The sequence below is a fragment of the Halichoeres trimaculatus genome, unplaced genomic scaffold (genome assembly GCF_033239565.1).
Source record: "Halichoeres trimaculatus isolate MK-OKI-2021-1 unplaced genomic scaffold, fHalTri1.1 fHalTri1_scaffold_7, whole genome shotgun sequence".
NCBI lineage: Eukaryota > Metazoa > Chordata > Actinopteri > Labriformes > Labridae > Halichoeres > Halichoeres trimaculatus.
Genome location: NW_027437185.1, coordinates 39,242,501 through 39,257,500, shown reverse-complemented (window position 1 = coordinate 39,257,500; position 15,000 = coordinate 39,242,501). Strand labels below are relative to the sequence as shown.

General features: G+C 49.4%; 1 protein-coding gene across 1 annotated transcript in view; it reads left to right on the top strand.

Moving 5' to 3' along the window:
* The window catches only part of rxfp1 (relaxin family peptide receptor 1), a 101,428-nt gene that overhangs the window by 2,645 nt on the left and 83,783 nt on the right, over positions 1-15,000 (top strand). The window contains exon 2 of the mRNA XM_074674230.1: positions 7,714-7,851. Within this exon, the coding sequence (XP_074530331.1) occupies positions 7,714-7,851 (138 nt within the window). The remainder of the gene's footprint in view (positions 1-7,713; positions 7,852-15,000) is intronic.

Sequence of the window (15,000 nt, the reverse complement as noted above, 5' to 3'; positions counted from 1 at the left end):
AACAAAAGAATCAACAGAAGAAAGTTAGTTTGTAGTTAAAACCATATTTACAGTGTTTGTTACTCGGTTTCTGACTCTCCCATGATGTTTCACCTCTCTCCTGCAGCGTCCATGACAGTGACAAAAACAGGAAATGATGAAAAACTGGGCGGTGATGTCATTTGGTTACCTCTAAGACAGCCAATAGCAGCGGCTCTTACTGAGGCGTGGACAGCCCTGTCAGAAATGATGACAAACCTCGGCGATGGCTGAGGGGCTGAACTGCTCGTGTTGGAGCTGTTGGCAGTTTGTGGTGAAACAAGCGTTAATTATCCACAGACTGCTGAGCTGCTTCATGATTAAGCTCTGCCTGGTTAACATGTGCCGACCTGCTGAGGTTTACGATACAAGCCCGTGAAAGAACATAGAACTGAGCTGAATAGATCTGCTCAATCAACTCTTTGAGTTTGTATTAGACTGATACCTGATGTCAGATTAAATTGTGGTTTCCCTGCCTCCCAACTTTCTCTAAGTGATTAAGTTATGATAATTCATTCGTGAGGATCCATTGATGCTAGCTGTCCATGGACAGATCAGTGAGATGTTGCTTTGGTTGTAAATCAGAAAGTGGTGTTGCACAGAGCTCACTCAGCAAAGACAGATTAAAGACGTCTGACGCGTCCCCGTTCGTCCTGGCCGGAGCAGACTTCACATGAACTGATGTGTTTCCTTTGTTTCTGGGAGGCTCTGACAGATGGCTCACCGCTCCTGCTGCAGCTTGCACATTTACGCCCGACAAGCATTTGCTGCTGCTGCAAAAACATACACATTTATCTGTTAGAGAGCCAAGTTTGAAGAAGTGCTGCAGAGAGACAGGCATCAAAGGCTGTGGGACGGCTGGAGCTCGGGGATCTGATGCTGCTTTCAGCACATGAAGCTCTGAGGTCAGATTTATTCAAAAAGAAACGGCCTTGATCATCGCTTTGACATGTTTACTCATTCAGAATCACAAGCCCAGAAAACAATCCTTTCCCCCCTCTCTGCTTCACTTCCTCCAGCCCAGCACCGCACTCCCCAGACCTGAGGAGGAAATGATCCATGGCTGCTCCTCTGTTTTTATCAGTCCTCTGGTTTGAGAAAAACCTCACTGATCTGATCCACGGTCCATGGTGGACTCAGTCAGAAGCTAACAGATTAGCATGTTGAGGATCTGTCAGACTGTGACGTGTTGGACTGACTCTGAGGGGCTGCAGCTAACACCTGACTGTAGCAGACAGTCTGCTGAAAGGCAGTATAACATTAAAGTCGGACTGACATGTTGGGGGAGGTCTGAGCTCTCTGAGTGCTTTTCTAGTTATGTAATTCATTTCACCTCATGTTTTTAATAACTGTGCTCAAGAGACCTGGGCAACAGCGACAGCAGCACAAAGTTCAACAAGACTCAACCAGAAACGGAGAAACATCAAAGTGAAACCCATTCTCAGACAGAAAACCTGGTTTTAAACATTTCAGTGAAGTAAACTAAGAAAGTCTGTTGAATATTTCTGAGCAATCTTTGATCTGAAGAGAGATCAGACAGTTTTTCTGTCATTTCAGATTTAGACGTCTGTCTGAAACAGACTCTCTCAAACGTCCAGCTGCTCTGCTATCCTCAGCCCTGAGCTGCTGTTTGATCGGTGATAATAATCTGAGACGACAGATTCTGGCCTGAGTGTGCAGCTGATAGACCCCTTAGAGACTCCACCCCTCAGTGCCAGCTCCATCCTCCCTGCTGGAGTCAAACACCTCACGCTTAACGGTGATTGACAGCTGACGTTCTGACCAAGTTTTTTTTTTTTTTTTTCAAGAAAAATACGTAGAAAAGATACGTCAGGAAAGAAGGCAAAGAAGAGATTGGACTTTCTAAAGAAAAGAAAGGAAGAAAAAAAACTTTATTTTGTCCACTCAGATTCTCTCTGCTCAGACTCTCGGTGGCGTGTTTTGGCTTCAAAACTGAACAGCAGGTAGAGGCGGAGTCACACTGTCCACTCTGGTTAACTCTGATTGGCCACAGCAGGTAGAGGCGGAGTCACACTGTCCACTCTGGTTAACTCTGATTGGCCACAGCAGGTAGAGGCGGAGCCACGCTGTCCACTCTGGTTAACTCTGATTGGCCACAGCAGGTAGAGGCGGAGCCACGCTGTCCACTCTGGTTAACTCTGATTGGCCACAGCAGGTAGAGGCGGAGTCACACTGTCCACTCTGGTTAACTCTGATTGGCCACAGCAGGTAGAGGCGGAGTCACACTGTCCACTCTGGTTAACTCTGATTGGCCACAGCAGGTAGAGGCGGAGCCACGCTGTCCACTCTGGTTAACTCTGATTGGCCACAGCAGGTAGAGGCGGAGCCACGCTGTCCACTCTGGTTAACTCTGATTGGCCACAGCAGGTAGAGGCGGAGCCACGCTGTCCACTCTGGTTAACTCTGATTGGCCACAGCAGGTAGAGGCGGAGCCACGCTGTCCACTCTGGTTAACTCTGATTGGCCAGACCACGTAATGTCTCTCATCCCTCGGCTGTAGCTGCCTTGGAGGTTTCCCAAACTGGACAAACATCTTTAATATTTCTGATGAAGCCATTAAAGAAATGAATGACCTGATGTAAATTACATTAAAGAAAAACAGAGTGATGACGCTGATCGCCTCATCCCTGTGAGGGTCAGGGTCATAATCCCAGGTGATCCACTAACGTGAACTGGACTCTGCAGACTTAGACCTTTCAGTCGTCAGTCTGGTGGAAGGAGCTGGAAAATACAAACCTGTCAGGGTCGTCACACGGGGCCTTGGCCCAGTTGTTATTAGGGTGGGAGAAAAACCTGTTGTACAGTATATCAGGATTTTTTTGTTTGGCAATATCAAAATCAGGATTCTTTGTGATGTTTTTTTTTTTTTTTCAAATTCTTCATTTCAATCTTTGTTTATAAACTGGATTGAAAAAAAGTTCCCACTTTTCTCCAGCAGAGGGCGAAATGTTTCTCTGTGACTCATATGATGTACACATACAATACAATACTCATAAAACCCTTCGGTGGGTGTGGCCTGAGGATGGTCAGGCTGGAGTTAGTCTGAACTTTTTCTGAGTTTGATCTCTCGTGACTCTTAAATCCACCTTTTTAAAACCTGACATTTTTGAAGCGCGTGCATCCACAGGAAGTTGAAGAGGTCATGATACCTGATTGAAACATGTCTCGCTAACCTGATGGTTGTTTCCAGAAGCTCCAACGGTTGAAGTCGTGAAGTTTAAATGTTTCCATCTTTCAGACCTTCCTCCTTCGTTAAACTCACTTTTAATTCAGCCTCTTTGTTTGTTTTGGTGTCTGATGTTTAAGCCACCCTAAAAGTTTAGTTTGAATCTTTGGTTTGTGTTGAATCCAAGACGCTCTTCAGCCCTTTAGATCATCTGTGTGTGTGTGTTGCAGACCTCCTCTCCATGAAACATCTCTCTTTGAACCATAACTGCATGTTTACCAACGCTTTAACAAGTTCTCACTCAGGACTCTGATTTATTCCTGGCGTGTTGTAGGAACAGACTTCTCTGAGCTTCCTCCATCTGCTCTGACTCAAACTGTGATTCATTAGCATGGACTCTGCCAGGTGGATCATTTAACGGCTAATACAGCAGACAGAGACGTTTCCAGATTGTCAAATCAAAGAAAACATCTTTTTCTTCTAAAGTCGTCTCTTTTCTTTCAGGGGGAAACTGTCCTTAGACCAGCAGTGAAGGTGGAAAATGAAATAGTCCTGTATCATATAGATAAATATCAGACAGAGGTTAATATGAAAGTGTTTTCATTGTTGTTGAGTGACTACCAGTCACTGCAGGTAACGAGGACAGGTAATTGGATTTTTAATGAGATTTGTTTGAACTCAGGCGTTAAGAGCGTAGTTAGAAACTAATCCTGCTTAAAATGGCTCTGCTCTCTGACAATGACCCATTAATCCAACCATCAGCTAGGTGTGTGTGTGTGTCTGTGTGTGTGTGTGTGTGTGTGCGTCTGTGTGTGTGTGTGTGTGTGTCTGTGTGTCTGTGTGTGTGTGTGTGTGTGTGTGTGTGTGTGTGTGTGTGTGTGTGTGTGTGTGTCTGTGTGTGTGTCTGTGTGTGTGTGTGTGTGTGTCTGTGTGTGTGTGTGTGTGTGTGTGCGTCTGTGTGTGTGTGTGTGTGTGTGTGTGTGTGTGTGTGTGTGTGTGTGTGTGTGTCTGTGTGTGTGTGTGTGTGTGTGTGTGTGTGTGTGTGTCTGTGTGTGTGTGTGTGTCTGTGTGTGTGTGTGTGTCTGTGTGTGTGTGTCTGTGTGTGTGTGTGTGTGTGTGTGTGTGTCTGTGTGTGTGTGTGTGTGTGTGTGTGTGTGTGTGTGTGTCTGTGTCTGTGTGTGTCTGTGTGTGTGTCTGTGTGTGTGTGTGTCAGTGGGGTGTGTGTGTGTGTGTGTGTGTGTAGAGGAAACAGAAGCAGGTGTCACCAGTTGTCAGTCTGGAGAAACTGGAGTCTCGTTGTTTTTTTATTTGATTTTAATTAAAAATCTTGAGTGTGTCCTGAGCCTCCGTCAGTTACAGCTCAGTTTGTTTTTCTCTGGTTCAGATCATGAGTTTCTCTGACTTTACTCCACGTTAGCTCTGAAGAGGAAGCTTCACCTTAAAGATATTTACATGTCACAGCTGAAAACTCTGAAATTACCACTTTCCTCTCATGCTGCAGCAGCACTCATCCTGCAGCAGCACTCATCCTGCAGCAGCCCTCATCCTGCAGCAGCCCTCATCCTGCAGCAGCACTCATCCTGCAGCAGCACTCATCCTGCAGCAGCCCTCATCCTGCAGCAGCACTCATCCTGCAGCAGCCCTCATCCTGCAGCAGCCCTCATCCTGCAGCAGCACTCATCCTGCAGCAGCACTCATCCTGCAGCAGGACTCGAAGCGCAGACTGAGGTCAACAGGACGGAAAAGGAGCTGAGACCAAACGCTCACAGTCCTCGTCAGATGTCTGATCTCCTCCTGGGAGACACAGCCCTGCAGGACGAGGACTCTTTAAGTCAGAATGAGTGGTGTATAATGACTTTACTGCCGCAGTAACATCCAGGTTTGGGTGCTGAGTAAAATAAACTTTAAGGATTTGAATCATTTAAACCTTCAATTGAAAATATTGGAAACAGTGCAGACAACATGTCAAATGCTGAAAGTAAAAATGATTATTTTGTGAAGATAAAAGTTTATTTTTGATCTCAGGCCAGAAACATGTGTCAAGCAGCTGGAGCAGAAACCTGTTGAGCATTTTAACAACGTCCTGCAAACATTCAGGGACCAAGAGGAGCGGTTTGTGGAAATACTGTCCCACTCTGCCCAGCAGTTTGCTGAGTCCTTTGTTGGTGTTTTTGTTTCATGTTGCACATAATGTTTTCAGTGTGTGACGGGTAAAACTGCAGGCAGGCCGGCGTCGGATGCAGAGAATGTGGTTTGGCCCTGTTTGGCTGAAATATTTGAGGCAGGGGTGTCAAACTTATTGTAGTTCAGGGGCTGTACACAGAGCAGTTTGATCTCAAGTGGACCAGTCCAGAAAACACCACAAACATGCGTCTGTGAAAAAAGTGAAGGTGTTCACACGGATTCACTTTGTACATAACACTTTGAATAACCTGGGACGTCCAAAGAGAAAAACCTGCAATCTGAAAATATCCTGCCTCAGTGTATCATTTGGGAATGACTTTGTAACAAATATGAGGCGTTGCAGACGTGCTAGAAACGGCAGTTTGTTGTGTCTGCTCAGATCTGGCTCCTGAAGTCCCAGAAACCAGAAACAGGTTTACAGCCTGGTGCAAAAACTGACTCCAGTCTGAAAAGCTAATCCCTCTGATATCACACACTTTACGGGGGGGGGGCTCAAGTTTGACCAATCAGAGGCAGAGCTCAGCTGACTGACCCGCTGACATCCTGTGGCTGAAGTTAGAAAGACGCTCTGTTTTAGCTGATTTTACAACCATTTCCTCATTTGCGTAGAAGTCCTGACCAGCTGAACTGACCCACCGATTAGAGAAAAGCAGAGTGTCTTTTGAAGTGATTAATATCTCCTACAGATGAAAAAGAAAGAGAAAAGTTTCTGCAGTGCATGAACTACTGAGTTTCTCCAAACCAAACTTTGTTGTGGTGAAGCTGCTTTTCTTTTCTTATCAGACCACTGAGTGTCTTCACCTCTTTAATCCTGGAGCTGACTAAATGAAGTTGTCATCCCTGACTGAAAAAGAAATAATGATAACGGATGTTTTTAAGAGCTTGACGGGCATAAGAGCGTGTGTATTTCTGTTTGCCAACCAGTGAAATGAACTCCAGGGAAATACGAGCTGGTGGTGTTAAAGAGTCTAGGAAAGGATCAATCTCTACAAAAGGTAAATCCAGCTGAATCTGTCATATTCATCAGGCTGAGGAACATTTAACACGCAGTCAGAGACGTTCGCTGAAGTTTCTGATGAAGGGTAAGAGTTTGGATTCTGTGTTTAACTTGATCAAGGGGCTGAATGATCAGGTCAGCTCCTCAGTTTATGATGTTCAGTCTGGGCCTGATGTGCCGGTCTGGGCCTGATGTGTCAGTCCAGTCCTGATGGGCTGGCTGGGGCCTGATGTGCCAGTCTGGGCCTGATGTGCCGGTCAGATCCTGATGTGCCAGTCTGGGCCTGATGTGCCGGTCTGGGCCTGATGTGCCAGTCTGGGCCTGATGTGCCAGTCTGGGCCTGATGTACCGGTCTGGGCCTGATGTATCGGTCTGGGCCTGATGTGCCAGGCCGGGCCTGATGTGCCAGTCTTGGCCTGATGTACCGGTCTGGGCCTGATGTACCGGTCTGGGCCTGATGTGCCAGTCCGGGGCCTGATGTGCCAGTCCAGTCCTGATGTGCTGGTCGGGGCCTTATGGGCCAGACGGGGCCTGATGTGCCGGTTGGAGCCTGATGTGCCGGTTGGAGCCTGATGTGCCAGTCCGGGGCCTGATGTGCCGGTCCGGGCCTGATGTGCCGGTTGGAGCCTGATGTGCCGGTTGGAGCCTGATGTGCTGGTCGGGGCCTTATGGGCCAGTCTGGGCCTGATGTGCCAGTCTGGGCCTGATGTGCCAGTCCGGGGCCTGATGTGCCAGTCTGGGCCTGATGTGCCAGTCCGGGGCCTGATGTGCCAGTCCAGTCCTGATGTGCTGGTCGGGGCCTTATGGGCCAGTCTGGGCCTGATGTGCCAGTCTGGGCCTGATGTGCCAGTCTGGGCCTGATGTGCCAGTCCGGGGCCTGATGTGCCAGTCCAGTCCTGATGTGCTGGTCGGGGCCTGATGTGCCGGTTGGAGCCTGATGTGCCAGTCTGGGCCTTATGGGCCAGTCGGGGCCTGATGTGCCGGCCTGCCCGCTGTGGGCCCGTTTTGAACTCAAAGCCAGAAACAGCAGATGGTCTGCAGCACATTAAGGAGCAGCTTTAAAATCCAGGCAGGGAGAGACGGCAGTGAATAACTGAACCTCCTGGTCTTCATGGCTAATGGATGCTGATATTTTTAGCCTGTACTGTTAGGACTGTCTGTCCTTTGTCTGTGCATCACTTAGACTCCATGACATGCTACATGTCAGGCAACATGCCTGAGTCATGCTTCCTGAAGGCACAGAGAGCTCAGAGGCTTGTTTTACAGCTGACTAACACCAGATCTGTAAAAATGTCATGTTCATGTCAAACATCTGTTTTGTTTTCAGCCCTCAACGTCACGGAGGAGAAGACTTCCTGCCCCCTGGGATACTTCCCCTGTGGGAACCTGACCGTGTGCCTGCCTCAGCTCCTGCACTGCAACGGCATCGACGACTGTGGGAATCAGGCCGACGAGGAGAACTGCGGTGAGTCGCTGCTTCACATCAAACTCCTGTGACCATTAACCTGCAGCCCTGAACGCCACAGAGCCGTGGTCAGTCAGAGGTCACTTCAAGGTCAGCTCCAGGCTGCGGTGTTTGGGTCATAAAGACCTGCTGCGTGGCACACTTACACACACACACACACACACACACACACACACACACACACACACACACACACACACACACACACACAGACACACACAGACACACACACACACACACACACACACACACACACACACAGACACACACACACTTACACACACACACACACACACACACACATACACACACAGACACACACACACACACACACACACACACACACACACAGACACACACACACACACACACACACAGACACACACACACACACACACACAGACACACACACACACACATACACACACACACACAGACACATTAATCTAAGGTCTCATTTGACTCGTCTCGTGGCGCCCTGCGGCGGCTGGTTGTGCTGTAGCTTTATATACTAAAGATGTTTTCATGTGGATTTCTGGAGCTGCGCAGAGCTCCGTCTGAAAACTTCAGAGCTGCAGCTTTAACTCCTGAAACTGCCTCAAACACCACAAACACCTCAAACACCACAAACACCTCAAACACCTCAAACACCACAAACACCTCAAACACCACAAACACCTCAAACACCACAAACACCTCAAACACCACAAACACCACAAACACCTCAAACACCACAAACACCTCAAACACCTCAAACACCTCAAACACCTCAAACACCACAAACACCACAAACACCACAAACACCTCAAACACCACAAACACCTCAAACACCACAAACACCTCAAACACCACAAACACCTCAAACACCTCAAACACCTCAAACACCTCAAACACCACAAACACCACACACACCACAAACACCTCAAACACCTCAAACACCTCAAACACCTCAAACACCACAAACACCTCAAACACCACAAACACCTCAAACATCCATCTGAGCCATGAACTGAAGTTTACTGAAGTAAAATAAGAAATGTAATACCAACACAGTCTCTCAGATGTCTGTCCAACATGAGTCTGGTTCTGTCCGAGGTTTCTGCCCGTTAAAGGGAAGTTTTTCCCTGCCATGGTTACTTACTAAATGCTGCAAAGTCCTGTACTCATGGTGGATTAAGATAAGATAAGACTTCTTGTCTTGTCTTGATGTTGGGTTTCTGATAATAAAATTTTATTAACATTTACGGGTCTAGACCTGTAAATGTTTTTGTAAAGTGTCTTGAAATAACATTTGTTATGATTTGGAGCTATATAGATTAAGATTGATTGATTGATTGATTGCACCAGTCACAGTGAAACAGTTTAAATGGTATTAAAATCCATCATTTTTACATGTGTGTGTGTGTGTGTTTGTATGTATGTGTATATATATATATATATATATATATATATATATATATATATATATATATATACATGCAGATTTTTGTACTTGTTTCTAGAAACTCAGGCCTCATTTTGGTCTTTAAACAACTTGATCCAGGACATTTTTCTGGACTGCTCAGGTGAATTTGGCTGGTTTTAAAGACATTTTCTACTGAAATCAGACACTTGATAAGATCTCTGCGCTCAGAACAGGAAGGACTCGGATGAAAATCTCAGATTAGCCTGTCCTCGCTGATTCTCATCCGTCAGGTCAGGGTTTTTCTGGAGACTGAGGGAACTGGACGGTGTAGAGTTGTCTTGTTTCAGAAGTTGGAAATACTCAGACCAACATCCACGTTCAGAGAACCTAAAATCACCTCTGTCCCGTCCTGATGCTTGGTTTCACACTTTAATGCATCGAGCTGCTGCCACATGATTGGCTGATGAAGTACTTCTCCGACCTTTTCATCCACACTGTTCTGAGACCAGGGTCATGACATGTGACCTGTGAGGGGGGACATGGGGGCCAACAGACCGCAGGCTGGACCCAAACCCAGGCCACCTGCCCTGGGGCAAACCTCGAGGCGCTACCTAGGCCGCTCGGCCATCTGCGCCTGGATTAGAGAGGGTTCAGAGGGCTGTCGGATCCAAAGCAGGGGTCTCAAACTCAGATTACATGAGGGCCACTGAGCACCCTGTCACAGGGGGCGCCACAATCAGCTGTTTGAACCACTGACATGGATTATGTAACGGTCATGTTTGGCTTTTCTTGCTGAGTGCTCGCCGTCAGACACCTGAGAGCTCCTCTGCTCAGAGCGCTGACACTCTGAGTGCTGAGTGTCCGTACAGAGACAGACGGACGGTCGGACTGACTGATGGACAGACGGAATGACAGACGGACTGACAGACGGACGGACTGATGGACTGATGGACAGACAGATGGACTGATGGACAGACGGACGGACGGACGGACTGATGGACAGACGGAATGACAGACGGACGGACGGACTGACTGATAGACGGACTGACTGATAGACGGACTGACTGATGGACTGACTGACTGACAGACGGACGGACGGACTGACTGATGGACAGACGGACTGACAGACGGACGGACTGATGGACTGATGGACAGACAGATGGACTGATGGACTGACTGATGGACGGACTGACTGATGGACTGACTGATGGACGGACTGACTGATGGACGGACTGACTGATGGACAGACGGACTGACAGACGGACGGACTGATGGACTGATGGACAGACAGATGGACTGATGGACAGACGGACGGACAGACGGACTGACTGATGGACTGACTGATGGACTGACTGATGGACAGACTGACTGATGGACTGATGGACTGATGGACAGACGGACGGACAGACGGACTGACTAATGGACACGAGACTGACTGATGGACTGATGGACAGATGGATGGACTGATGGACTAATGGACGGATAGACGGACTGACGGACTGACTGATGGACAGACGGACAGACTGATGGACTGATGGACAGACAGACGGACAGACGGAGGGACTGATGGACAGACAGATGGACTGATGGACGGACTGACTGATGGACGGTCTGACTGATGGACGGACTGACTGATGGACAGACGGATGGACGGACTGATTGACTGATGGACTGATGGACTGACAGATGGACTAATGGACAAACGGATGGACTGATGGACAGACGGACGGACAGACGGACTGACTGATGGACAGACGGATGGACTGATGGACTGATGGACAGATGGACGGACGAACAGACGGACTGACTGATGGACAGACGGACAGACTGATGGACTGATGGACAGACGGATGGACTGATGGACAGACAGACGGATGGACGGACGGACAGACAGCCAGACAAACAGAAGGACAGATGGACTGACGGACGGACTGACGGATGGACTGACTGACTGATGGACTGATGGACAGACGGATGGACGGACGGACAGACAGCCAGACAAACAGAAGGACAGATGGACTGACGGATGGACAGACGGATGGACTGATGGACTGATGGACAGACGGATGGACTGATGGACAGAAGGACAGATGGACAGACTGATGGACTGATGGACAGACGGACGGACGGAAGGACTGACAGATGGACAGACGGACAGACTGACGGATGGACAGACGGACTGACTGATGGACAGACGGACGGACGGACAGACGGACAGACTGACGGACTGACTGATGGACCGTCGGATGGACGGACAGACGGACGGACGGACAGACGGACTGACTGATGGACAGACGGATGGACAGACGGATGGACTGATGGACTGATGGACAGACGGACGGACGGACGGACTGACTGACTGATGGACTGATGGACAGACAGATGGACTGATGGACAGACGGACGGACGGAAGGACTGACTGACTGATGGACTGATGGACAGACAGATGGACTGATGGACAGACGGACGGACGGACGGACTGACGGACTGACTGATGGACCGTCGGATGGACGGACGGACGGACAGACGGACGTACGGACTGATGGACAGACGCATGGACTGATGGACTGATGGACAGACGGACAGACGGACTGACTGACTGATGGACTGATGGACAGACAGATGGACGGACGGACAGACAGCCAGACGAACAGAAGGACAGATGGACGGACGGACGGACGGACGGACGGACTGATGGACTGATGGACAGATGGACGGACGGATGGACTGACGAACTGACTGATGGACTGATGGACAGATGGACAGACGGAAGGACAGACAGATGGACAGACGGACGGACAGACGAACGGATGGACTGACTGATGGACTGACTGATGGACTGACTGATGGACTGACTGATGGACTGACTGATGGACAGACGGATGGACGGACTGACTGACTGATGGACTGATGGACTGACAGATGGACTAATGGACAAACGGATGGACTGATGGACAGACGGACGGACAGACGGACTGACTGATGGACAGAAGGATGGACTGATGGACTGATGGACAGACGGACGGACGGACAGACGGACTGACTGATGGACAGACCGACAGACTGATGGACTGATGGACAGACGGATGGACTGATGGACAGACAGACGGACAGACGGACTGACTGATGGACAGACGGATGGACTGATGGACTGATGGACAGACTGACGGACGGACTGACTGACTGATGGACTGATGGACAGACGGATGGACGGACGGACAGACAGCCAGACAAACAGAAGGACAGATGGACAGATGGACTGACGGACGGACAGACGGATGGACTGATGGACTGATGGACAGACGGATGGACTGATGGACAGAAGGACAGATGGACGGACTGATGGACTGATGGACAGACGGACGGACGGAAGGACTGACAGATGGACAGACGGACGGACTGACGGATGGACAGACGGACTGACTGATGGACAGACGGACGGACGGACAGACGGACGGACTGACGGACTGACTGATGGACTGTCGGATGGACGGACGGACGGACGGACGGACAGACAGACGGACTGATGGACAGACTGATGGACTGATGGACTGATGGACAGACGGACGGACGGACGGACTGACTGACTGATGGACTGATGGACAGACAGATGGACTGATGGACAGACGGACGGACGGAAGGACTGACTGACTGATGGACAGACGGATGGACGGACGGACTGACTGACTGATGGACTGATGGACAGACAGATGGACTGATGGACAGACGGACGGACGGACGGACTGACGGACTGACTGATGGACCGTCGGATGGACGGACAGACGGACGGACGGACGGACGGACAGACGGACGGACGGACTGATGGACAGACGCATGGACTGATGGACTGATGGACAGACGGACGGACGGACTGACTGACTGATGGACTGATGGACAGACAGATTGACTGATGGACAGACGGATGGACGGACGGACAGACAGCCAGACGAACAGAAGGACAGATGGACGGACGGACGGACAGACGGACGGACTGATGGACTGATGGACAGATGGACGGACGGATGGACTGACGAACTGACTGATGGACTGATGGACAGACGGATGGACTGATGGACAGATGGACAGACGGAAGGACAGACAGATGGACAGACGGACGGACAGACGAACGGATGGACTGACTGATGGACTGACTGATGGACTGACTGATGGACTAACTGATGGACTGACTGATGGACGGACTGACTGATGGACTGATGGACTGATGGACAGACGGACAGACAGACGGACTGACTAATGGACAGACGGACTGACTGATGGACAGACGGCGGACGGACAGACGGACAGATGGACTGATGGGAAGTCAGTGCAGAGAGATTTCTCAGGCGGACGTTGGCAGCCCGTGTTTCACACGCTGGCGTCCTGCCGTGTGATTATGAGCCGTGGAGAAGACGACGGTAGAAAAGTCGACTCTGGGTCTTTGAGCTTTGACGGTGAAGTCCTCTGGCTGCAGCACTTTCACATTTAGTGGTTTAAGCTTCTGTTTATTTGACCGTAGGTCTGCAGAGGACACTTAAATGATCCGACTCTGCAGTCCATACTGTGTTTGTCTCAGAAAAATCTTTGGTGTCAATAATTGCTGGATGACATTTCCACAGAGAATGTGCTACACTTGCATGGCTGCTGGAGCCTAAAGAAGCTCCTGACGGTCTGAAAGCGTGACTCTCTCATCCAACCCGTATGAGAGATAACGGTTTAATTTAAAACCTTACAGTGAAAAAAGATCACTTTTAATCTCAGGTATTCCTCCATCGCACAGAGCTGCAGCTCCCTCTGAGAGAAACAGCTCTCAGGCTCATTTCCTGACGTTTCTCTGAGCGGACCTGAATCAATCACGACTCCTCTGCGGAAACAGGTGCAGCCTGAAAGGCAGCCGTCAAATTAAAATCAATCCCCATCTCTGAGTCACTCTGCCGACTGGATTTAATCTGACCGTGAAGAGAGGGCGCTGTGATGTGGTTTCTGTGCTCTGTGTTCAAAAAGTCCTTATCTCAGCATTTTCATGTTAAAGATCCAACGTATAATCAACCCTGGCTCCCACGGCTAACAGGAAGACTGATCAATGTCCCCCTGTCCGTCTCTGACAGAAGTGTTTTTATAGACTGGAAACCCACAGAGAAGTCCTCGAGCTCAGTGATGGACAGGTTTGTCCTTCAGCTACAGTCCGTAGGGCAGGAAGCACAATCACACATCACTGTGGTCCCCTCAACAACCACACGGTCACTTTCCTGTGTCCTGCTGGATGAACCTCGTCCTTGATGGACCTCGTCCTGGATGAACCTCGTCCTGGATGGACCTCGTCCTGGATGAACCTCGTCCTGGATGGACCTCGTCCTGGATGAACCTCGTCCTGGATGAACCTCGTCCTGGGTGGACCTCGTCCTGGATGAACCTCGTCCTGGATGGACCTCATCCTGGATGAACCTCGTCCTGGATGAACCTCGTTCTGGATAAACCATGGAGTGCATATTTCCTGCTAACAAAGACAGGCTGGAGGCAGGAGTGTATGATTGTAGAAAGAGGAGAGAAAACTGCAACAAGAAAATCCCTCAGAGAGCACAGACCTCCTCAAACACTTCAGTCCGACTTTAATGTTATACTCCCTTTCAGCAGACTGTCTGATACAGTTTGGTGTTAGCTGCAGGTTTGTACGATATTTGTTTCCTGACAGTGTTAAAAATGATGATGACCCAGGACATATTTCATATTCAGGATCTTAGTATCAG